Below are 24,596 nucleotides of genomic sequence, written 5' to 3' on the forward strand. Positions count from 1 at the left end.
CAGCCTATACCCACAGGCTACACTGTCCAGTACTTCAACTAGAATTCCACCAAGATCCACAAACAGCACTGCCTGTCTAGTTTTTCTCCCCATAGGAAAAAACCCTGCCTCTACCAACAAAAGCCTCTGAAATGATAGAGAGGAAGGGGAGGACAGACAAGCCCCATAGGCTGCCATTATGTGGCTTAAAACAGGATACTGTGCCTTTAAGAAAACTTTCCAGGTTTCCAGAACTTTCCCCAGTATCCCAGAATGCCCAGCAGGTCCCATTTACTTTCAGTTCTTTTTTCCGGCTCCTGCTAGCAGGACCCTGGAGCATTGAGCTCTCCCCTTTTCAAGGTTTTTTTTGGAGATTTTGTCAATTTTTGTCACTTTTTCAAGTGCTTAGTAGCTGGTACTGTCAACATGCCTGGCTTGTTCGACAAGTGCCCGGAATGTGGTAGAAAGAAGGCTAAAACTGATCCACACGAGGTGTGTATAGGTTGCCTTCCCCAGTCCCACGTGCCTGAAGACTGTACCATCTGCCACTAGTTCTCAGCCAGGACCCTGAGGGACAGAATGAAAATCAGGCTTCAAGTTCTGGAGGAGAGAAGACTGAAGGCACCAGGTGGGTCTGGAGGGGCTGATTTGGCCCATACTGAGGCCTCTGGGGGGCTCCCCAGGGGCAGGAAGACCAGTAAGCGCTCCCACTCCCCGTCGAGGGCGTCGACGGCGACGTCGAGGAAGATGACCACCGTCTGTTCGCCGTCTCCCCAGGGCTCTGGGGAGAAGCGGCGTCGACGATCGCCGTTGAGGGACCTGAATAGGCCGCCGTCGACTACATCGGCATCGTCGGCAACGACGCCGTCCTCGGCCCCGTCCAGCAGTCGGCGTCGAGATCGGACCCGGCGTCGGCGCTCGCCGTCGAGGGGAGATCGCCGTTCGCCGTCGATGAAGAGGAGACGGTCGACGTCGCCGCCGAAGAGGAGATCGACGTCGAGACGTTCGAGGTCGAGGAGATCGCCGTCGAGGCACAGGTCGCCGTCGAGGCACAGGTCGCCGTCGAGGCACAGGTCGGTTCCCCCGCGGTCGGTTTCCCTTCCGAGGTACCCGACTCCGCCGCAGGGGACCCCAAAGCCACGACGCCCGCGGTCGCCGGGACCGGCTAGACCGGCGGACAGGCCGAAGCCGAAGAGGTTGCGCTCCCGCTCTCACAGGAGGAGAAGTTCACGGAGCCGTGAACGGTCCTCGTCGGACTCAGGGCGACGCCGTAGGAGGCACAGGTCCAGGTCGCACACGCGCTCCTCGACCAGAGACTTTTCCCCGACGCTGTCGGACTCACCGGGGACTAGGGTGTCTCCGGTGGACGATTTGGTCTCTTTCCAAGAGGTGCTGTTGAGAGGGGCGGCAAAGTTGGGTATCACGGTGATGGTTCCAACACCCACGACGTCCGTGATATTCGAGACACTTCATAAGAAACATCTGTCTCGCCCTCTACTGCCTCTTGTACCAGGACTGGTGGAACCCGCGTTGGAGCTGTTCCTCACTCCCGCGATGACGAAGGCCGCCCCCTCCAGGCTCATGAAAAAGTATAGGGCCCCGGAGTCGGACCCTACCTTTTTGAGAGTGGACCCGAAGCCGGATTCGGTCATCGTGACGGCGGCGAGGAAACAACATGCGACCGCCCCTTTGTCGACGGTCCCGCCGGACAAGGAAAGCCGCTGGCTGGACTCTGCGGGCAGGAAGGTGTGTGGGACCGCCGCCACCACCATGAAGGCGGCGAGTGCAGGGGCATTGTTGGGCCGTTACGACCGGGCCCTGTGGGAGTCCCTGCAGCAGTATGCGGACCTGCTGCCCCGGGACAAGGAGGAGGACTTCTTGGAGACAGTGCGCGAAGGCATGCTGGTTTCTAATCAGGTGATCGGCGCAGCGGCGGATGTATCCTTGCTGGCCGCCCACGCCTACTGTCATGGCGTCCACCAGAGGCAGCATTCGTGGCTGCGCCTGACGTCCCTCAAGCCAGAGGCGCAGCAAAGAGTGGCCAATCTGCCCTTCTCGGGGGAAACCCTGTTCGGGAAACATGCGGACGATGAGATGGCCCGCATGAAGGCGGAGGCGGAAACCCTGACGGCCGTGGGGTTGGAGAAGGCCGAGAAGAAGAAGCGCCCGTTCCAGAGGCGGTTCGGGGCTTCGGGCAGAGGGCGTGGGCAGGGTTCAGGACAGCAGCAGCAACAACAGCAGCAGTTCCGCAAGCCCTTCCAGAAGCGCCAGAGGGGTAGAGGAGGCCAGCAGGCTACTACCACTACCAAGGGTCTCGGCCCTGAGCGGCTACTTCCCCCTCAACCGTTACCCACTCCAGTGGGGGGAAGCATTCAATTTTTTCCGGCAGAGTGGAGAAAAATTACTCAGGACAAGTGGGTGCTGAATATTGTTTGCAATGGATACAGTCTTCGGTTTATCAGCCCGCCTCCAGCGATTCCGCCGGTCAGCTCTCGATTCCAGTTGAGAGAGCTCCAGGTGGAGGCAGACATCTTGTTGAGAAAAAAGGCGGTAGAAGAAGTACCTCTGTCTCAAAGGGGAAGAGGTCTGTACTCTCGGTTCTTCCTCGTTCGCAAGAAGGACAAGAACGAGTTTAGGCCCATTCTGGATTTGCGACAGGCAAACAAATGGATTCGCAGAGAGAAGTTTCGCATGCTATCGTTGCACCAGATTTACCCTCAGCTGCAACGGGGAGACTGGCTCTGTGCCATAGATCTACAGGATGTGTACTTCCATGTGCCCATAGCAAGGAAGCACAGGAAGTTCCTGCGATTCCAAGTCGGCGCCAATCACTATCAATACACAGTACTGCCATTCGGACTAAAGTCTGCTCCCAGGACCTTCTCGAAGTGCATGGCGGTGGTGGCGGCACACCTGCGGAGGAACAAGGTGTTTGTCTACCCGTATCTGGACGATTGGCTGATCAAGGCTTCATCCTTCTCGGAAGCACAAGATCACTTCCGATGGACGTGCGCTCTCTTGCACAAGCTGGGGTTACACGTCAACATGTCCAAATCGGTCACGACTCCGGTCCAGTGCATACAGTACCTGGGGGCCTCCATCGATACGCGGTCAGCAAGCGTGTCTCCTTCGGAGGAGAGACGGTTATCACTCCTTCGGAAGGCTCAGGACCTCAGGACTGCTCCATCGACGACAGTGAGGAAGGTGTCTTCTCTACTGGGATCAATGGCCTCCTGTATCTTCCTCACGCCTCACGCACGGCTTCACATGAGACCACTGCAGGAATGCTTGGAGGATCAGTGGGATCAGAGGACAGGCTCTTGGGACGACAAGATACGACTGTCGCTGCATGCACTTCAGTCTCTGAAGTGGTGGTGTTCGGCGGAAAACCTCCTCAAGGGGGTTCCCTTCCACAAGGACATTCCCACGACGAGCGTAGTGACGGATGCTTCTCTCTAGGGCTGGGGAGCGCATTCCGGGGACTTGCAGATTCAAGGAAAGTGGTCTCCTTTGGAATCGACGTACCACATCAATTTCCTGGAACTCAGATCTGTCTTCCTGGCACTGAAGGCGTTCCTTCCGTCCTTCCAGACCACCTCGCTGCTGATACAGACGGACAATACAACCACGATGTATTACCTCAACAAGCAGGGGGGGTCGAGATCGCGCACTCTGTCGCAGGAGGCGCAGGCGATCTGGCGCTGGCTGCTGGCCCGAGGACTGACGATTACGGCCACGCATCTGCCAGGGGTGCAGAATGCTCAGGCGGATGCCTTGAGCAGGCTGATTCAGGAAAACCACGAATGGGTCATAAACGACGAAGTACTAGGAGAAGTCTTCGCAAGGTGGGGGACTCCAGACGTAGATCTGTTCGCCACCGCCGAAAACAGCAAATGCCGAGACTTCGCATCCAGGTACTACCAGCGGGGGACGCTGGGGAATGCGCTATGGATCGATTGGTCGAACAGCTTTCTGTACGCTTTTCCACCCATTCCCCTGATTCCGGCGGTGCTCATCAAGCTGTCCCAGTCCAGGGCGCGGATGATCCTGATCGCCCCGGAGTGGCCCAGGCAGTGGTGGTTCACGGACCTTCTTCACCGGTCTCTCCTTCCTCACATGCGGTTGCCGTGCAGGCCGGACCTTCTCACGAAGTTCGGGGGGCGGATGGTGCACCCCAACCTCTCGTCTTTGAGTTTGGCAGCATGGCTCCTGAAATAGTGCAATATGGCCATCTGAATCTACCAGACGATTGTATGGACATTCTGAAGGAGTCTAAGCGACCTTCCACTAGGACATCCTATGCTTACAAGTGGAAGAGGTTCTGTATCTGGTGTAAGTCCAAGAACTTTGATCCGACAACATGTAAGGAAGATGTCATCCTTCCATACCTTTTACATCTGGCGCAGTCTGGCCTTAATTTTCATTCCATTAAGGTTCATCTGGCTGCTTTGACTGCTTACAGGAAATGCCCTTCACAGACTTCCTTCTTTCAGATCCCTGTGGTCAAGGATTTTTTGGAAGGCTTGAAGAAAGTGTTTCCTCCCGTCAGACTTCCCTCGCCTTCCTGGGACCTGAATGTCGTGCTGTCCAGACTGATGAAGGAGCCTTTTGAACCCATTCACAAGGCTTCATTGCAGCACCTATCCTGGAAGGTGGCGTTCCTAGTGGCCATTACATCGGCCCGCAGGGTGAGTGAACTTCAGGCATTATGTTGTCAAGAACCTTATACTGTATTTCATGCTGCTAAGGTTGTGATGCGTACTCACCCTAGATTTCTTCCTAAGGTTATCTCTGATTTTCATGTCAACCAGACCATAACTTTACCTACGTTCGTTCAGAATCCCTCTTCGCCAGCGGAAAGGTCTCTCCATTCCCTGGATGTTCGGAGGGTGTTGAAATTTTATCTGGATTAGACCAAGGATATTCGTAGGTCTGACCAATTGTTTGTTAATTATGGCTCAGTCAGGACTGGTCTTGCGACCTCTAAGCAATCCATTTCTCGGTGGATTGTGTCCTGCATACAATTGTGTTATCAAAAGGCTAATAAGACCTTAGGGGGTAAACCTAAGGCTCATTCCACCAGGGGCAAAGCTGCCACGACGGCTTTGCTGCGTAATGTTCCGATTGCGGAAATCTGCAAGGCGGCCACTTGGAAGTCGGTCCATACCTTTGCTGCGCATTACTGTCTGGACACGGATGCCAGGGCAGATGCTCAGGTTGGGCAGGCTTCGCTGCGAAATTTGTTCGCACAGTAGTGGTAGTGTCTTGTGTGTTCTCCACCGCTTTTGTTGTGTGGGGATGGGCTTGCCATTCTATTCACTAGATTATGACTATACACAGAGATCCCCTACTACAGAAGAAGTAGTTTCTTTTCTGTAACTCCAGTTCTGTAGTAGGGGTATCTCTGTTATAGTCATAAGCGCCGCCCCCCTCCCCGGTGGAGAGATACTTATTCATATGTAAAATGCTACAGGTTTGGCGTGCTACGCCTTCAAAAAGAACTGAAAGTAAATGGGACCTGCTGGGCATTCTGGGATACTGGGGAAAGTTCTGGAAACCTGGAAAGTTTTCTTAAAGGCACAGTATCCTGTTTTAAGCCACATAATGGCAGCCTATGGGGCTTGTCTGTCCTCCCCTTCCTCTCTATCATTCCAGAGGCTTTTGTTGGTAGAGGCAGGGTTTTTTCCTATGGGGAGAAAAACTAGACAGGCAGTGCTGTTTGTGGATGTTGGTGGAATTCTAGTTGAAGTACTGGACAGTGTAGCCTGTGGGTATAGGCTGCATTATCTGTCTTTAAATTAAATTCTCTCTTAAAGGTGTATGCAGGTCTGCATGATTTGTCACCTTTTAGAGATTATTTTTTATTGCTCCGGGGTCCACGCACATGGGCGGGACTATTCACTAGATTATGACTATAACAGAGATACCCCTACTACAGAACTGGAGTTACAGAAAAGAAACTACTCCTTCAGCCTCTATCCTTGATTTTGGTGAGGCAGACGGTGAGGCTGTTAGGACTTGTGGCCTCCTGCATCCTTTTTGTGAAACATGCTCGATGGCATAATGAGGCACTGCAGTGGGACTTGGACGTTTCAGTGGGCACAGAATCGGGGGAACCTCTGCGACTTGGTCCAGATCTTGGAGGGAACTGCAAAGGTCCTGCAGTGGTAGCTTACGAACCACAATTCGGTCATCGGCACACCCCTCTCCCTTCTCCAACCAGAGCTGATGGCAGTGACAGATGCGCCACTTTTGTGAAGGGGCGGCCATCTGGGACAGGTGGAGATTAGAGGACTCTGGTCTCCGGCGGAATCCGGATTCCACATCAGCGTGCTGGAGCTCCATGCTATCTGACTTGCATTGAAAGCCTTTTTACCCTCCATCAAGGGAAGGCTGGTGTAGGTGTTCACGGACAACAACACCGCCATGTGGTACTGCAACAAACAGGGCGGGGTTGGATCGTGGTCCCTTTGTCCAGGCCCTGCACCTCTGAATGTAGCAGGAACAGCAGGGCATATCCCTGGTGGTCCAACACATGGCAGGTTCTTAGCAACTTGCGATTTCTTGAGCTGCATTCCAGTCCATCATTTTTCACACACTAAGTGATTCCACGACCAGTGCAAGCAGCCCCAGAAGTGCCTGGGCCTCATCACTGAGGCTCAGCTTGTGCCCTGCACACAGTTAGCGGTGGGGAAACAGCCTCTACACAGTAGCTCAAACCACGCTGTGCATTAATAGCTCAGTCCAAACCAAAAATGCGTCTTTACAATGCATTCCTTTACCGCGCAAGTCATTACAACAACTTGCCTTTAGGAAAGCATTGATGGGTTGATGTTGAACTTTAAGTCCAACACTTTCCATTCTCTTGCACAGACTGGAGTTGAATAGTAAATTATAGTATTCCAACTCTAGCGTTTTCCCTAAGGCACGTTGTTGTACTGACTGTGAGAAGTTGTCCTGATATATGCTGTCCACTAGTTCTAGTGGGCACCTTGTATTAGTCCAAACAACCCCTTATTGGTTATAGGTTCAAGACAACCTTTATTGAAAGCTATCCTAGTGGTAGCTATGGAGAGCAGCCTTCAGGCTAAGTCTTGAAGGAATGTAAAGCAGCTTGTTTTACCAGTCTATAATCTCTTGAGTCACTAAATGAAAGATATCCACACCAGGTATATATACAATATATGTATTTATTACTAAACACACCCTCCTAGTCTCTTTATGAAACTAGAGGTCAAAACGCATAAGTTACACTTCAATAATCACAGTAAAATAGCACAAATGCACGTCCGGCCCTAGGGGCGAGCCAAACCATATACTAAAATAGTGGTATAAGAACCACGACTTTACTAGACACAAGGCCTAGAGCCTGTAGAATCGCTGGGCCCCCAAGGAACCACCCAAGGTAGTGACACAGGGGACCCATGGGAGCCGCGTACAGTGTTTGAACACAGCCGCAAGCTCCTGTTCTGTAGTAGGGGATCTCTGTGTATAGTCATAATCTATGAATAGTCCCGCCCATGTGCGGGGACCCCGGAGCAATCAAAATATCTCTTAAGCTGTCCTGCGTTTGCAAACCTGCAAAGACACTTAAGAGACAGACAAAATAATACAGCCTAATAACAATATGGCTGCACTGGCCAGCACTTCATCTGAAGCGAACACAAAAGCCAAAATAAAGTTTAAATGTCATTTTTATTCACATCTGACATGTTCCTTTATTGTAACACACTACCTTCACCAAAATCCCTTTAAACAATAGAGAGGAAGGGGTGGACAGACAAGCCCTATAGGCTGTCATTATGTGTCTGCTAAAAGGATACCGTGCCTTTAAGGAACTCTCCAGAGACCCCCGGTATCCCAGGATGCACAGCCAAAGCAAGTTACTTTCAGATCTTTTTTCCGGCTCCTGCTAGCAGGACCCTGGAGCTTGAGCTCTACCCTTTTGGGTGGATATTTGGTTAATAATTGTTTTTTTTGATAAAAGAAGTTGTTCATTCGACGTCTAGAGCCTTTCTCTGCTGCATCCTGCAATTTGGTGCAGTTTGACCCACTCTTAGCATGGCTTTATTTGATAAATGCCCTGAGTGTGGGAGGAAAATGGCCAAGACGGACCCACATGATGTCTGTATTCTCTGCTTATCGTCTTCACATGTCCCTGCTACATGTGACATCTGCAAGACCTTCTCCAAGAGGACCCTGAGAGACAGAGAGAAGATTCGCCTTCAGGGACAGGAGAAGCAGAGAACAGGTGGGACTTCGGGGCATGGAGGATCTCATTCCCCTTCCTCTGCCCATGCTTCAGCCACTGGAGGGACCTCCGGGCAGAAAAAGGAGCAGAAACGACACCTACCGGCTGGTAGATCGCGTTCGACGTCGAAGGCGACGACGTCGACGGCGAGAGGTAACGCACCGGTGTGTTCGCCGTCGATCCAGGGCTCTGGATGCCGGCGTTCTCGACGTTCGACGTCGAGAGAGGGGCCGGCGAGACCTAGGACTAGGTCGCCGTCGAGGATTCCACAGTCGACGTCGACACACCATCGACGTCGTACCGAGCCCCACAGACAGCGCAGCTCCCCGTCGAGGCGAACCCGCTTGTCACCTTCGCCGTCAGCTCATGGATCGACGCCGACGACATCGACGCCGAGACACCGGCAACTGCCGCCGAGGCGAAGGAGATCGGCGTCGAGGCACAGATCGGCGTCGAGGCACAGATCGCTGTCGAGGCACAGATCGCCGTCGAGGCGAAGGAGATCGCCGGCGAGGCACAGATCGCCTTCGAGGCGAAGGAGATCGCCGTCGAGGGGCCGCCGTTCGACTTCGAGGGGACGCCGTTTGCGGTCAACGGCGAGGAGAAGCCGTACAAGGTCGATGCTTGGTTCGACGTCGAGGACATCGGGTAACACTTCTTCGGTGATTACGATATCCAGTCGTGGATCTAGGAGAAGAGGGCGCTCCCCCTCGTTTACTTCAGCTCGGGATAGGCCCGCCAAGAAGAGAAGGGTGGACGGAAGTCCGGACAGTGCTAGTCCGGGTTCTCCTGCAGGGAGTGATGGAACTCCGCAGCCTCTCCCTCAGCCGCTGCCTCAGAAGCCTCCTAAGCCTCCTCCACCTCCTCCTCCTCCGCCTCCTCCTACTCCTCCTCCTAAGCGACCTCCGCCGCCTCCGCCACCGCCGGTGCCTCAGCTCCCGCCGTCTCCTCGGCTACCGGTGATTCCTAAGGCCCCACGCAGACTGAGATCACGCTCTCGATCTCGCCGGAGGTCACGGAGCAGACACAGATCGTCCACTCACACAAGGCATGGACGACGGAGATATAGATCTCGTTCCAGAGGCACGAGGTATACGGACTCATCTGGCAATGGACGGCTTTCCCCCTCGTTGTCGGAAACGCCGCCTACTAGAATCTCGCCGGTGGATGATATTGCCACTTTCCAGGATGTACTGATGAGGGGGGCGGCGAAATTGGGAATCTCAGTGGCAGTGCCGGTTCCCACTACCTCTGTGATATTTGAGACATTGCACAAGGCTCACCTGTCACGCCCCCTCCTTCCTTTGGTGCCAGGTTTGGAGGAACCAGCCATGGAGGTCTTCTTGACACCAGCCGTGGTGAAGTCTGCTCCCTCACGGTTGCAGAAAAAGTACAGGGCCCCTGATTCGGACCCAGCGTTCCTCAGGGTGGACCCTCCCCCGGACTCTGTCATTGTGGTTGCGGGGCGGAAACAACACTCCACGACGCCCTCTTCCACGGCTCCTCCGGATAAGGAGAGTCGCAAGATGGACTCCTTGGGGAGGAGAATGTGCTCTACGTCGGCCACGACTATGAAGGCTGCTAGCGCCTCCGCTCTGCTGGGTCGCTATGACCGATCGTTTTGGGACTCCCTGCAACAGTTTGCTGCCTCCCTACCTAGGGATAAACGGGAGGACTTCCAGGAGGTGTTGAATGAGGGCATGATGGTCTCCAACCAGATCATCAGTGCAGCGGGGGATGTATTGTTGCTGGCGGCCCATGGGTACTGTCATGGAGTACACATGAGGAGACATTCCTGGCTGAGGCTTACCTCTCTAAAGCCTGAAGCGCAGCAAAAGATTGCTAACTTGCCTTTCTCTGGCACGACGCTGTTCGGGTCTCATGCGGATGACGAAATGGCCCGCATGAAGGCCGAAGCAGAAACCCTGAAGGCCGTGGGGTTGGAAAAACCCAAGGAACAGAAGAGGTCATTCCGTTCCTATGGCAGGCGGTATTCTAAACAACGCGGCCAAGGGCGTCAGTCTGGTCAACAACACCACCAACACCAGCAACAACAACAGTTCCCGAGGCAGTCCTTTCAAAAGCGCCAGAGGGGCAGAGGCCAGCATCAATCCTCGTCGGGGAACAAAGGCCCGGCCCGGTCGAAGCCCTGAAAAGTCACTTCCCCCTCATCCGTTAACCGCTCCGGTGGGGGGAAGTATTCCATACTACCTGGCAGAGTGGAGAACAATAACTCAGGACAAGTGGGTGCTGAATATTGTTTGCAATGGGTACAGTCTTCGTTTCACCAGCCCGCCTCCGCAGATTCCACCAGTGCGCTCTCCCTACATGGTGCGAGAGCTCCAGGGGGAGGCGGACATTCTGTTAAAGAAGAAGGCGATAGAAACTGTTCCTTTGAGGCAAAAAGGAAAAGGTCTTTACTCAAGGTTCTTCCTCGCCAGAAAAAAGGACAAGAACGAGTTCAGGCCTATTCTAGATCTGTGTCAAGCAAACAAGTGGATCCGCAGAGAAAAGTTCCGTATGTTGTCCCTGCATCAGATTTACCCTCAGTTGCATCGAGGAGACTGGCTGTGCGCCATAGATCTGCAGGACGCTTACTTTCATGTGCCGATCGCACAAAAGCATCGCAAGTTCCTGAGGTTTCTGGTAGGCAACAACCATTACCAGTATACAGTACTCCCGTTTGGTCTGAAGTCTGCACCAAGGACGTTCTCCAAGTGCATGGCAGTGGTGGCAGCACACTTGCGGAAGAACAAAGTGTTTGTGTATCCATACCTGGACGATTGGCTGATCAAAGCTTCCACGTACCAGGAAGCCCAGTGTCATTTCAACAGGACAGCTGCCTTGCTTCATCGCCTGGGACTGCACATCAACATGTCGAAGTCAGTGCCGATCCCTGTGCAGTGTCTCCAGTACTTGGGGGCCTCAGTCAATACTTTGAACGCAAGCGTGTGTCCTTCGGAGGAGAGACGCTTATCTATCCGTTGAAAGGCCCTGCACCTCCTCTCAGCCCACTCTCCTACAGTGAGGACGGTGTCCTCTTTACTGGGGTCGATGGCTTCCTGCATCTTTCTCACCCCCAATGCACGTCTGCATATGAGGCCTCTACAGGAATGTCTGGAGGATCAATGGGACCAGAGGCAGGGGCGTTGGGAGGACACGATTCATCTGTCCCAACACGCTCTACAGACTCTGAAATGGTGGTGCTCCTCAGAGAATGTTTGCAAGGGGACTCCCTTTCACAAGGATATTCCGGCCCAGACCATAGTGACCGATGCGTCTCTCCTGGGCTGGGGAGCGCATTCGGGCCCTCTTCAGATTCAGGGGACATGGTCACAGACGGAGATGACTTACCACATCAACTTTTTGGATCTCAGAGCAGTACACTTGGCTCTGAAGGCATTCCATCCCTCCTTCAAGACGAACTCCCTGCTAGTTCAGACGGACAATACTACTACCATGTATTACCTCAACAAGCAGGGGGGCTCCCGTTCACGCACGCTGTCTCGGGAGGCACAGACGATCTGGAATTGGCTGGTGGCCAGGAACCTAACGATCACGGCAACCCATCTGCCGGGAGTGCAGAATGCCCAAGCCGATGCGCTCAGCAGGCTCGTTCAAGAAAATCACGAGTGGGTGCTACACGACGACGTGCTAAGAGACGTCTTCGCAGAGTGGGGCACTCCGGATATCGATCTGTTCGCTACGGCAGAAAACAGCAAATGCCGCGACTTTGCGTCCAGGTACTACCAACCAGGGACACTGGGGAATGCTCTATGGATCAGTTGGTCCAACAGCTTTCTCTACGCCTTTCCACCCATTCCCCTGAATCCGGCGGTGCTGATCAAGCTGTCGCAATCCAGAGCCAGGATGATCCTGATTGCTCCGGAGTGGCCGAGGCAATGGTGGTTCACCGACCTTCTTCACCGGTCTGTTCTGCCACACCGGCGCCTGCCGTGTCGGCCGGACCTTCTCACGAAGTTCGGAGGACAGATGGTTCACCCCAATCTCTCGTCCTTGAGTTTGGCAGCATGGCTCCTGAGCTAGTACAGTATGGACACTTGAACCTACCTCAGGACTGTATGGAGATCTTGAAAGAGGCGAAGAGACCGTCTACGAGGACTTCTTATGCCTATAAGTGGAAGAGATTCTGCTTATGGTGCACGGCAAAGGACATTGACCCTACATCCTGTAAAGAAGATGTTATTTTGCCTTATCTGCTGCAGTTAGCTCAATCTGGGCTTAATTTTCAGTCTATTAAGGTTCATCTCGCAGCTTTGACTGCGTATAGAAAGGGCCCTTTCCAAACCTCATTTTTTCAAATCCCTGTGATTAAAGATTTTCTGGAGGGTTTGCGTAAGGTGTTTCCCCCTGTTAGACGACCTTCTCCACCATGGGAATTGAACGTGGTGTTGTCCAGATTAATGAGGGAGCCTTTTGAGCCTATTCATAAGGCTTCTCTGCAGCATTTGTCCTGGAAGGCCGCCTTCCTTGTGGCCATTACTTCGGCCAGGAGAGTAAGTGAGATTCAGGCTCTGTGTTGTCAAGAGCCGTATACTGTATTCCATGCTTCTAAAGTGGTAATGCGTACTCATCCTAAGTTTTTGCCTAAAGTGATATCTGATTTTCATGTAAATCAAATGATAACTTTGCCTACATTTTTTCAGCATCCCTCCTCTCCGGCGGAGAGGTCTCTGCATTCGCTAGATGTGCGTAGAGTGTTGAAATTCTATCTAGATAAGACAAAAGACATCCGCAGGTCGGATCAACTGTTTGTAAATTATGGTTTAGTAAGAACTGGTCTAGCTACCTCGAAACAGTCCATCTCCAGATGGATTGTGTCTTGTATTCAGCTCTGTTATCAGAAAGCTAATAAGAAGTTAGGGGGTAAGCCTACAGCGCATTTGACTAGGGGCAAAGCAGCGACTACGGCTTTGCTTAGGAATGTTCCAATTGCTGACATTTGTAAGGCTGCCACCTGGAAGTCGGTCCATACGTTTACAAAGCATTACTGCCTGGACTCTGATGCTAGGGCAGATGCGCAGGTTGGACAGGCTTCGCTGAGGAATTTGTTTGCACAGTAATTTGTTGGTGTTCGGTTTTTACTCCACCGCTGTTTGTTGGTTGGGATGGGCTTGCCATTCTATTCATAGATTATGACTATACACAGAGATCCCCTACTACAGAAGGAGTAGTTTCTTACCTGTAACTCCAGTTCTGTAGTAGGGGTATCTCTGTTATAGTCATAAGCGACCCTCCCTCCTCCCCGGTGGAGTAACCTGACAGTATCAGGCCTGTTGTTATACACCTTCAAAAAGAACTGAAAGTAACTTGCTTTGGCTGTGCATCCTGGGATACCGGGGGTCTCTGGAGAGTTCCTTAAAGGCACGGTATCCTTTTAGCAGACACATAATGACAGCCTATAGGGCTTGTCTGTCCACCCCTTCCTCTCTATTGTTTAAAGGGATTTTGGTGAAGGGAGTGTGTTACAATAAAGGAACATGTCAGATGTGAATAAAAATGACATTTAAACTTTATTTTGGCTTTTGTGTTCGCTTCAGATGAAGTGCTGGCCAGTGCAGCCATATTGTTATTAGGCTGTAATATTTTGTCTGTCTCTTAAGTGTCTTTGCAGGTTTGCAAACGCAGGACAGCTTAAGAGATATTTTGATTGCTCCGGGGTCCCCGCACATGGGCGGGACTATTCATAGATTATGACTATAACAGAGATACCCCTACTACAGAACTGGAGTTACAGGTAAGAAACTACTCCTTAGCTTCTATGGGGAAAGTCGTGGTTAGATTTTTAAAGATTAGGGACACTTAGAAATGAGTCAGGACCAAACCCTTTTAGACTTAGGAAGTTCTAGGGCTAGCACCCACAGGAGCACCAGAGAACTCGTGTTATCTTACCCAGGGAAGTCGGGTGCATAGGTGTCTTTTGGTGTCGGGTCGGGTCGCGTCGTCGATTTCAGTGGGAGCTGGCGAAGAAGTGCTGCTGCCGTGAAGATCCGAGGTGTCCTTAGAGATCCAAGCCTGGATCGAAGATGAGAAGAACCTGAAAGCAGAGGGGACAGAGTCTGGGTCACTTGCCAGTGACCAGGAAGGCGATGAGCAGATGCCCACTGATGTCTGGTGATTTCAGGTGAAGGAGGTGACGCTTGATTCTTCAGCCACGAGGACCAGGGGGCGTTGAGGACGACCAGGAGCTGGATTTGAGCTGTCCCACGAAGGATGTCGAGTGCTGCAGCGTCGGTGCCCGGATTGGACACAACAAGCATTGGCAACAGCAACCCACGCAGAAACGAGAAAGATGCTTTGGTGCAGACCAGCAAGGTCTGTGGGACTCACCACTTGGATGGGAGTCAGGGCACGTCTGGAGCAACCGTGAAAGCCCAAGGAAATACAAAGTTACCCTCTCAGGGATCCACCAGTCAATGGACCAGGGATCGCGAAGGGACCTCGAGACGAAACACAAAATGGTGGCCCACGGGTCACTCGGAATGACCAGGCCGACAATCTTCGGTGGATTCAGTGCTCGAGGTGGGGGCTACAAGTCAGCCCAAGCATGACTTCAAGAGACGTCGAGAAGTCAATGCACTTGCAGAAATTCACGGTGATCAGGAGTTCCGGTTCCACGCTACTCACGAGGGCTGCGGGTCTCAGCTTAGCTGGGGACTCGGGTCGGCCTCTGAAATGTCTGGAAATCATCTTCCTGGGCTCCAAATACTTTGGAGTCCGGCGGGAGCTTCGATGATGCAGACCGGCCAATTGCTTCGTTGGTGCCTGCCAAGCAGGGGAGTCACTCCTTGACCCCAAGGGAGATTTCTTCAGTCCTCTGGTCTTGAGCAGAGCGTCGAAGGTCCAGGATTCAGCGTCAGAGTTTTGTCCAGGGTAATCTAAAGTCCTAAGGACAGGGGTCCCATACTTATACTAAGGTAGGGGGTTGGACATACTTTGGGGATCCACCTATGGGAGGGTTTGGTAAGAGGGGTGGCAACACCCATTTCCTTTGTCCAGTTCCGCGCCAGAGCAGGGGCTGGAAGCCCCTGAACCGGTTTGAGCTGGACTATGCACAGGGACACCTAATGTGCCCCCAGTGCAGGACTTCAAAGCACTCAGAGTGCTCCCACCCAGCCCCAATACACATAAGCCTGTCTGGGAGGTGGTTACACCTCCCTGTGACAGGAAACCTATTGTCCAGGCCTCCCCTGCCGGAGTTTCAGTCAGCAGCAGGGGGCCAGACCCGTGTCTGTGGCTGCAGCATCCATTTTGTTATGCCAGGGCTCTATTAAGTTTGTACTGGGTATACCAGTGCTGTCATGTCTCTCCCTCTAGAAGGGTGGGATCATACTCCCACACCAGTTACTGGTGTGGGGGTATAATTCCAAGGTGTTTGACACCAAACACAACATGTTTCCATGCAGCCAGTCCAAAGTTAGCATTTACCGTTTGGTTATAATGCACTTAAGAGTATATGGTCAGGCTGCACTACAAACAGCATCAGAAAAGGGTCTCCGAACGCTGCAGAGGTGCTCTGCTCATGCAGGGGCACTCTCTCACATAAGAGCCAAGCACTCTGCCTTCAGGATTGATAAGGCCTGCCTTAGGAGTGACTTATAGGTTTATGTGTGTGTGTATATATATATATATATATAGTGATATAGGTAACCTATATCCCAGTAAGGGGTGCAGGCACCACCTTACCCAAGCTGCAGTAGCAGACCTGTGGTGTCATTTTGGGTGGCTTTCCAGGGGTGGCATAATACATGCCTGGTAGGCCTCTGGGGAACCTATGCCCTGGGTACATAATATACCATATACTAGGGGCTTATAAGGGCACCTCAGATCCAATCTGTAATGTACCTAAAGTACATGGAATAAGTTTAGAGAGGAAGCAGCTTGGCTGGGGCCCTGATTAGCAGGGTCCCAGACAGACTAAAGTCGAAAAACAGTGAAACACCAGCAAAAAGTGGGGGTAAACATGTGAAGCAGATCCTACTCTCCTACACCGACTTACATGGTAACGGAATGTGTTGTAAAGACGCATTTGTTGTTCTGACCACGTTATTAAGGCAGGCGTGATTAACGCCTGTGTGGTTCCAACATACAACCAACAGGGGTCCCTCACCTGGGCAGCCGGACACTTAGGGCATCTACTGAAGCAAACAACAAGGGATGGCTTGAAGACTTTGATTCATCTCAGCCACTGGCCATCGCTTGGGGATACATCCCATTCTACTAACTTTCCTATGTTAGATTGGGAGTCAGTTTCCACAACGAGGGACAATGTGGTGAGTGTCACCAACCCAAACAGGAGCAAAGACCTTATTGTGTTTTTGGGGTTACCCAAGGCTGCTGCCACACCAGATATCTCCATATGTAGTGGTTCTAAATATCTTGGGGAGCCTTGAAGTTTATCTTGTTGAGTCCTGTCTCCAGTGAATGTTCACAGGTTTCTCCACGGAAGGGGTTTAGATGGAGCTGGAAATAAAGTGGTATGAGTTTTGGACCCTGAGTCCCCAAGCGACCTCCCCCACTGGCCACTTGTGGACGCTAGTCCATGGCTAGTCTGTTGCCCCTAACTGTGATGGTGAATGAGGGAAAGGCCTGATCTTCACCGGTGTGCTAGGAGGTGGGGGGACATGGATGAGGTTACACATGGACCAGTGCTTCCTACGAGTCACTGGTGAGTAACTAATGTGGAGAGCTGTGGCCGAGAGTGGACAACATGGTGAATTAGAACTGCTGGGAGAGCTGAGGCCTGAGAGTGAAAAGGATGGTGAGCAAGAACTGCTGGGAAAGGTGAGGTCTGAATGTGAAAAACGTAGTGAACAAGAACTGCTGGGAGATTTGAGCCCTGTGAGGGAAAACCCATGTGAACAAGAACTGCTGGGAGAGCTGAGGCCTGAGAGTGAAAAGGATGTTGAGCAAGAACTGCTGGAAGAGGTGAGGTCTGAGTGTGAAAAGGATGATGAACAAGAACTGCTAATAGAGCTGAGGCCTGAGAGTGAAAATGTTGGTGAGCAAGAACTGCTGGGAGAGGTGAGGTCTGACAGTGAAATGGATGGTGAACAAGAACTGCTGGGAGAGCTGAGGCCTGAGAGTGAAAAGGATGATAAGCAAGAACTGCTGGGAAAGGTGAGGTCTGAGTGTGAAAAACATAGTGAACAAGAACTGCTGGGAGATTTCAGACCTGAGAGGGAAAAAGCGTGTGAAACAGAACTGCTGGGAGAGGTGAGGTCTGAATGTGAAAAACATGGTGAACAAGAACTGCTGAGAGAGCTGAGGCCTAAGAGTGAAAACCCTTGTGAACAAGAACTGCTGGGAGCGCTGAGGTCTGAGGGTGTAAAACATGGTGAACAAGAATTGCTAAAAGAGCTGAGGCCTGAGAGTGAAAAGCCTTGTAAATAAGAACTGCTGGGAGGTGAGGTCTGAGTGTGAAAAACATGGTGAACAAGAACTGCTAAGAGAGCTGAGGCCTGAGAGTGAAAAGTATGGTGAGCAAGAACAGCTGGGAGAGGTGAGGTCTGAGTGTGAAAAACATGGTGAACAAGAACTGCTGGGAGAGGTGAGGTCTGAGTGTGAAAAGGATGATGAATAAGAACTGCTAAGAGAGCTGAGGTCTGAGAGTCAAAATGTTGGTGAGCAAGAACTGCTGAGAGAGGTGAGGTCTGACCGTGAAATGGATGATGAACAAGAACTGCTGGGAGAGCTGAGGCCTAAGAGTGAAAAGGATGTTGAGCAAGAACTGCTGGAAGAGGTGAGGTCTGAGTGTGAAAAACATGGTGAGCAAGAACTGCTAGGAGAGGTGAGGTCTGAGTGTGAAAAAGGATGATGAACAAGAACTGCTAAGAGAGCTGAGGTCTGAGAGTGAAAATGTTGGTGAGCAAGAACTGCTGGGAGAGGTGAGGTCTGACAGTGAAATGGATGATGAACAAGAACTGCTGGGAGAGCTGAGGCCTGAGAGTGAAAAGGATGATGAGCAAGAACTGCTGGGAAAGGTGAGGTCTGAGTGTGAAAAAGATAGTGAACAAGAACTGCTGGGAGATTTGAGACCTGAGAGGGAAAAAGCGTGTGAAACAGAACTGCTGGGAGAGGAGACGTCTGAATGTGATAAACGTGGTGAACAAGAACTGCTGGGAGAGTTGAGGCCTAAGAGTGCAAAAATCTTGTGAATAAGAACTGCTGGGAGAGCTGAAACCTGAGAGTGAAAAGGATGGTGAGCAAGAACTGCTGGGAGCGCTGAGGTATGAGGGTGTAAAACATGGTGAACAAGAAGTGCTAAGAGAGCTGAGGCCTGAGAGTGAAAAATCTTGTGAATAAGAACTGCTGGGAGAGCTGATACCTGAGAGTGCAAACGATGGTGAACAAGAACTGCTGGGAGCGCTGAGGTCTGAGGGTGAAAAACATGGTGAACAAGAACTGCTAAGAGAGCTGAGGCCTGAGAGTGAAAAGAATGGTGAGCAAGAACAGCTGGGAGAGGTGAGGTCTTAGTGTGAAAAACATGGTGAACAAGAACTGCTAAGAGATCTGAAGCCTGAGAGTGAAAAGCCTTGTGAACAAGACCTGCTGGGAGAGGTGAGGTCTGAGTGTGAAAAACATGGTGAACAAGAACTGCTAAGAGAGTTGAGGCCTGAGAGTGAAAAGGATGGTGAGCAAGAACTGCTGGGAGAGGTGAGGTCAGAGTGTGAAAAACATGGTGAACAAGAACTGCTAAGAGAGCTGAGGCCTGAGAGTGAAAAGCCTTGTGAATAAGAACTGCTGGGAGAGCTGAGGCCTGAGAGTGAAAAGGATGGTGAGCAAGAACTGCTGGGAGAGCTGAGGCCTGAGAGTGAAAAGGATGGTGAGCAAGAACTGCTGGGAGAGGTGAGGTCAGAGTGTGAAAAACATGGTGAACAAGAACTGCTAAGAGAGCTGAGGCCTGAGAGTGAAAAGCCTTGTGAATAAGAACTGCTGGGAGAGCTGAGGCCTGAGAGTGAAAAGGATGGTGAGCAAGAACTGCTGGGAGTGGTGAGGCCTGAGAGTGAAAAGTCTTGCGAATAAGAACTGTTGGGGAGAGGTGGGGGCCAGTGTGAAAAGGATGGTGAACGGGGCCTGCGTGTGAGACGTCGGACCAGAGGTAGTGCGAGCGGCAGAGAGATGTTTGAAGCCCCGGATGCGGTGTGGTTGTGGGTGGGTTCCGCGCCTGCAGCTCGGAGCTTCATGGCATTAACCCTCACCCCAGCCCCTCGCCGCACATTTTTATTCTGATGCTGGCTGAAGTCTGCTTTGATAAGGGCAGGTGCCCGCCTCGGGCTGTGTGACATCTGCGCTGCCTTGAAGTTCGAGGCAGAAATGAATGTAATGAGGCTTTTGACCCTGAAAGTTGTAAATGTCGTATTTAGAATAATGAATGGAGTATTTATGCAGCATCCTAATCTCATCACAAAAATTCTGTCTACATATAATTAATATCACCATCAAATTACAGCTGTGCGCGACAGGAGGGCTTTGTCCAAGATCACAGTGCTGGTGTACGCGCCGGGACGTGCTTCCTTTGAGATGAGTGGTAGCGGGTTGGTTTTCCAGGGGCGGGGTCCATCCGATTGTCCTTCACTGTTTCAATTACGTTTGCCATGTGTTGATTGATATATTTTTCTTTTTCTCCTTGGCGTTTGCAGCTCGACATCTGGTCCAAATCGAACTATCAAGTCTTTCAAAAGGTGAGTCCAGCCTAACAGGCATCTTTTCCACATAACTGGTGATAAAGTGACACGGGTGAAGCCGCCCCGCAGCTGGAGTTTTCCACGGGTGCCTCTCGCACTAATAAATTACTCCTACAAGCTGTCTTTCATTTTGTCATGTGTAAACCATATATCACGAATTAGCCATAATAAGCCAGGGTCAGTGGCAGGCTCCCACGTGGCTGGTGCACATTCACACACACTCACACTCTCCCTCACACTCACACATACACTGTCTCTCGCACACCCACTCACATTCACTGATTTTCAGTGTCTCGCCGCCATTGTTCTGCATGGTCCTGGAACTGATGTCACCTATCGTCCAGATAAACAAGGGGAGGGGGTGTTTCTGTGAGCTGCAGCAACGCCCTCTGCTGGCCCCAGAGCCAGGAGTTCTAGGAAAGTGGTCGAAGTGGGTGGGATCGGCAGGGCACGGCGTGCCCCTACTTCTTCAATTCCAGGGATTCCGTTCCCCTACTTTTTTATTTTGAAAATGCGTCCCAGGATGCAAGAAATCACGATCGCCTATAAATAAAGCTCGGCGCTCGTGAGGGGGGGGGAGGGGGGGGCAGAGAAGTAACAGGACTCTCTCTGTCTTTTCCTTCTCGGCCAGAGAAGACAAAGACAGTGTCCACTTCTGCTCTGCCGCTTCAGCTGCCCCCCCCCCCCCCACACTCTTTCCCTCTTCCCTCTCTTTCTGTCTAGCAGTTCTTCTCTTACTGAAAACCGAGACTTCTAGACGGGGTTTTCACACTCTTTCCTCTCCTTTCTTTTATTTGCTCCCCTGTGAAATGGATCCAAAAAAGAAAATAATTTTTACTGGAAATGTTGTATTTTAATTCCAAAGTGCAGCATCTGGAATAAAAGGTTAAAAATAGGAAAAATAACTAAATAAAGTAAGACAGAGTGGTAGCAAACTGGCCAGATTGATTTTATTCACACCCAAACACATTAGCGCCACTTTTACAGAGTTTGCCAGTGAAGCGCTATTTTTGGTTTTTTGTCTTTGTTTTCCCTGGGCTTGCAACTAGTGCACCAGTCCTGGAGGCACTGCAAAGTGTGGATTGGAAAACAAAATGTGTACTGCGGCTCTGCATCGAGGGATGTGGTCTTTTTCCCATGCTGCTTACGTTTTGTAAGGATATAAGCAATGGCCATTGGAATGGGTCCTTTCAGGGCCCTGTTGTCATGTCCTTAATTTTTCAGGCAAAAGCACTCACTGACTTCTGAATAGTGAGTGTAAAAGCGTTAAGGTAACCATGTTGTTCCTGCTTACAATTCACATGGTTTGCTAAATTTTACATTCCCTATGAGGGTTTGCTTTTTCCAGGATGTTATTACTTTTTTTTGTAGGCCGCATATTGCTCTTGTCTAGTGCGTCATTTGATCCGCATCCAGGTGTTTATAACCGGCAGCAATTGGGTTGTAGTTGAAGGCAGTGTGAGTTTTTCTCAGTGGGGCAGTATGGTGTTCAGCGGGGGAGAGGATGTGGCACTATGGCCAGAGCTACTGAATTTGTAACTGGGGAACCAGGTTCAGCCTTAATAACCAGTCCACCAGACCACTCTTCTGAGAGAGCACAATCCCATGCTAGACCCTAGAAGGCTGCGCAAGACCTTAGAAGCCCTGGTGTCTTAGCACCAGCAGGTGAACCCTAGCAGTGGCAAGTGTGGGTTAACCTTCAAGGTTTGTCCATCACAATCCATACTGAAGTTCACCTCCAGTCTTGCAGACAGACCTATGAAGCAGCACACCCTAGAGCGACAGTGACTCTGTCCCAGAGGTCACAGGACACTTGAGGGCAGCGCAACCGGTGTGACCGCACTGGGTGCTGACTTTGGGCGGAGGCATTATGTTTGCAAGTATATTAAGGTTTTAAAAGCGCTTGCTGCCTCCTTCCTGGCCTCCAGAAATTTTCTGCAACAATAAAAATGTCATGATGACTCTGGTGTTTAATGTTCTTCCTAGAGAGAGATCATTTTGTCTAGTGGAAGTTTTGATTCATGGAAGGGTAGCTCAGAGGGTTAATGGGCCTGCTGCAAAGAACAAGTACCATACAGATTGTGAGAAGTTGGCCTGGTATATGCTGTCCACTAGTTATAGTGGGCACCTTGTACCAGTCCAAACAACCCTTATTGATGATAGGGTTAAAGACAACCTTTATTGAAAGCTATCCTAGTGGTAGCTATGGAGAGCAGCCTTCAGGCTAAGTCTTGAAGGAGTGTAAAGCAGCTAGGTTTACCAGATTATAACCTCTTGCATTACTAAATGAAAGGAGATCCACACAAGGTATATATAAAATATATGTATTTATTTCTAAACACTCACTACTAATCTCTTTATGAGATTAGAGTCCAAGATACACAATAATACAGTTCTAAAACAACAGTAAATATCACAATATACAATGGGCCCTGGGGCGGACCAAACCATATATTAAGAAAGTGGTATAAGAACCACAACTTGACTAGACCGTGCCTAAAGCACGTAGAATCACTAGGAACCCCAAGGAACCACCCAAGGTAGTGAACAGGAGACCCACGGGGGACACGTGCAGTGTGAGAACACAGGCGCGAGACCCGTACTATTTTATGGGAAAGTCGCAGTTGGAGTTTTAGAAGTTAAGGACACTTAGGAGAGGACTTTGAGCAAACCCCTTTAGACTTATGGGGTTCTAGGGCAAGCACCCACGGGAGCACCGGAGTACTTGAGTTACTTTACCCAGGGAAGCCGGGTGCATAGGTGTCAAATGGTGTCGGGGATTGTCGTTGATTTCAATAGCGATCTGCTGCAAAGTGCTGCTGCCAGGAAGGAGAAAAGTGTTCGGTGTGCTCTAAGCCTGGATCGAAGATCAGAGAACCTGAAAGCAAAAGGGACAGAGTCTGGGTCACTTGCCAGTGACCAGGGGCACGGTAGACGAAAGCCCACCGATGTCGGGTGATTCAGGTGCGTGGAGGCGAAACTTGACTCTGCAGCCACGAGGACCAGGAGGCGTCGATGACAACCAGAAGCTGGATTTGAGCTGTCCCACGAAGGATGTCGAGTGCTGCGGTGTCGGTGCTCGTATTGAACACAACAAGCCTTGGCAACAGCAACCCACGCAGTAAGAGAAAAGATGCTTCGGTGCAGACCAGCAAGGCCCTGGGGACTCCCCAAGCAATGGAGAGACAGGGCACGTCTGGAGCAATCAGGTAAGCCTAATTAGAGGTAAAGTTGCCTTCACAGGGACCAACCAGTCGACGGACTAGGGATCGCGAAGAGACCTTGAGAGGAAACACAAAGGGCCAGCTCACGGAACACTCGTGGAGTGTAGGCGGGCAATCTTCAGTGCAAATGCTGCTCGGGGTCAGGGCTATAAGTAATCCAAAGCTCAGCTGCAGAATTTGTTGGAAAGCTGATGCTTCTGCAAAGTGACGTGGTGTCTAGGGGTTCGGTTTGCACGGTCGCCACGAGGGATACGGGCCTCAGACTTGCTGTGGGCACTGATCGACCTCTAAGACCACGGAAACCCACCTCCTGTGTTGCAAACTTCTTTGGAGTCTGGCGGGAGCTTCGGAGCTGCAAACCGGTCAGATGTGTCTTTGGTGCCTGCCTTGCAGGGGAGTAACTCCTTTACTCCAAGGGAGATTCTTCACTCATCTAGTTCAATGTAGATCGTTGAAGTTCCAGGATTCAGTATCAGAGTTTCGTCCAGGTAAATCTAAAGTCCTGTAGCCAGGGGTTCCTTTCTTATACCCAAGGAAGGAGTGGGACAAACTCTAGGGGCCCACCTATGGGAGGGTCAGGAAAGAGGGGTGGCTACACCCATTTCCTTTGTCCAGTTTCACGCCAGAGCAGGGGCTGGAAGCCCCTGCAACCGGTTTGAGCTGGACTATGCACAGGGACACCAAATAAGCCCCCAGTGCTGAACTTCAAAGCACTCTTGGAGTGCACCCACCCAGCCCCAATACACTAAAGCCTTTCTGGGAGGTGGTGACACCTCCCGGTGACAGGAAACCTATTGTCCAGGCCTTCCCTGCCGGAGTTTCGTCCAGCAGCAGGAAAGCAGACTCGTGTCTGTGGCTGGCAGCATCCATTTTGTGATGCCAGGGCTCTGTTAGCTGGTACCGGGTATACCGGTGCTGTCATGTCTCTCCCTCTAGAAGGGTGGGATCATACTCCCACACCAGTTACTGGCATGGGGGTATGATTCCAAAGTGTTTGACACCAAATACGACATGTTTCCGTGCAGCCATCCCAAAATTAGCATTTACCGTTTGGTTATAATGCACTTAAGAGTGTATGGTTTGGCTGCATCACAAACAACCCCAGAATAAAGGTTCTGAAGGCTGCAGAGGGGCTCTGCTCATGCATGGGCACCCTCTCACATAAAACCCAGCACCCTGCCTTCAGGATTGGTAAGGCCTGCCATAGGGGGACTGATAGTTTTATATGTGCAGTGATATGGAGAGATATAGGGAACCTATATCTAACTAAGGGGTGCATGCACCACCTTACCCAGGCTGCAGTAGCAGACCTGTGGTGTCATTTTGGAAGGCTTCCCAGGGGTGGCACAATACATGCTGCAGCCCCTGGTAGGCCTCTGGGGTACCTATGCCCTGGGTACATAGTATACCATATACTAGGGACTTATTTGGGTA

At 51.3% G+C, this 24,596-nt stretch overlaps 1 protein-coding gene across 1 annotated transcript in view; it reads left to right on the forward strand.

Moving 5' to 3' along the window:
- The window catches only part of MED27 (mediator complex subunit 27), a 1,097,305-nt gene that overhangs the window by 957,635 nt on the left and 115,074 nt on the right, over positions 1 to 24,596 (forward strand). Inside the window, exon 6 of the mRNA XM_085613926.1 lies at positions 19,894 to 19,935. Within this exon, the coding sequence (XP_085470052.1) occupies positions 19,894 to 19,935 (42 nt within the window). The remainder of the gene's footprint in view (positions 1 to 19,893; positions 19,936 to 24,596) is intronic.

The sequence above is a fragment of the Triturus cristatus genome, chromosome 1_2 (assembly GCF_964204655.1).
Source record: "Triturus cristatus chromosome 1_2, aTriCri1.1, whole genome shotgun sequence".
NCBI classification, from domain to species: Eukaryota; Metazoa; Chordata; class Amphibia; order Caudata; family Salamandridae; genus Triturus; species Triturus cristatus.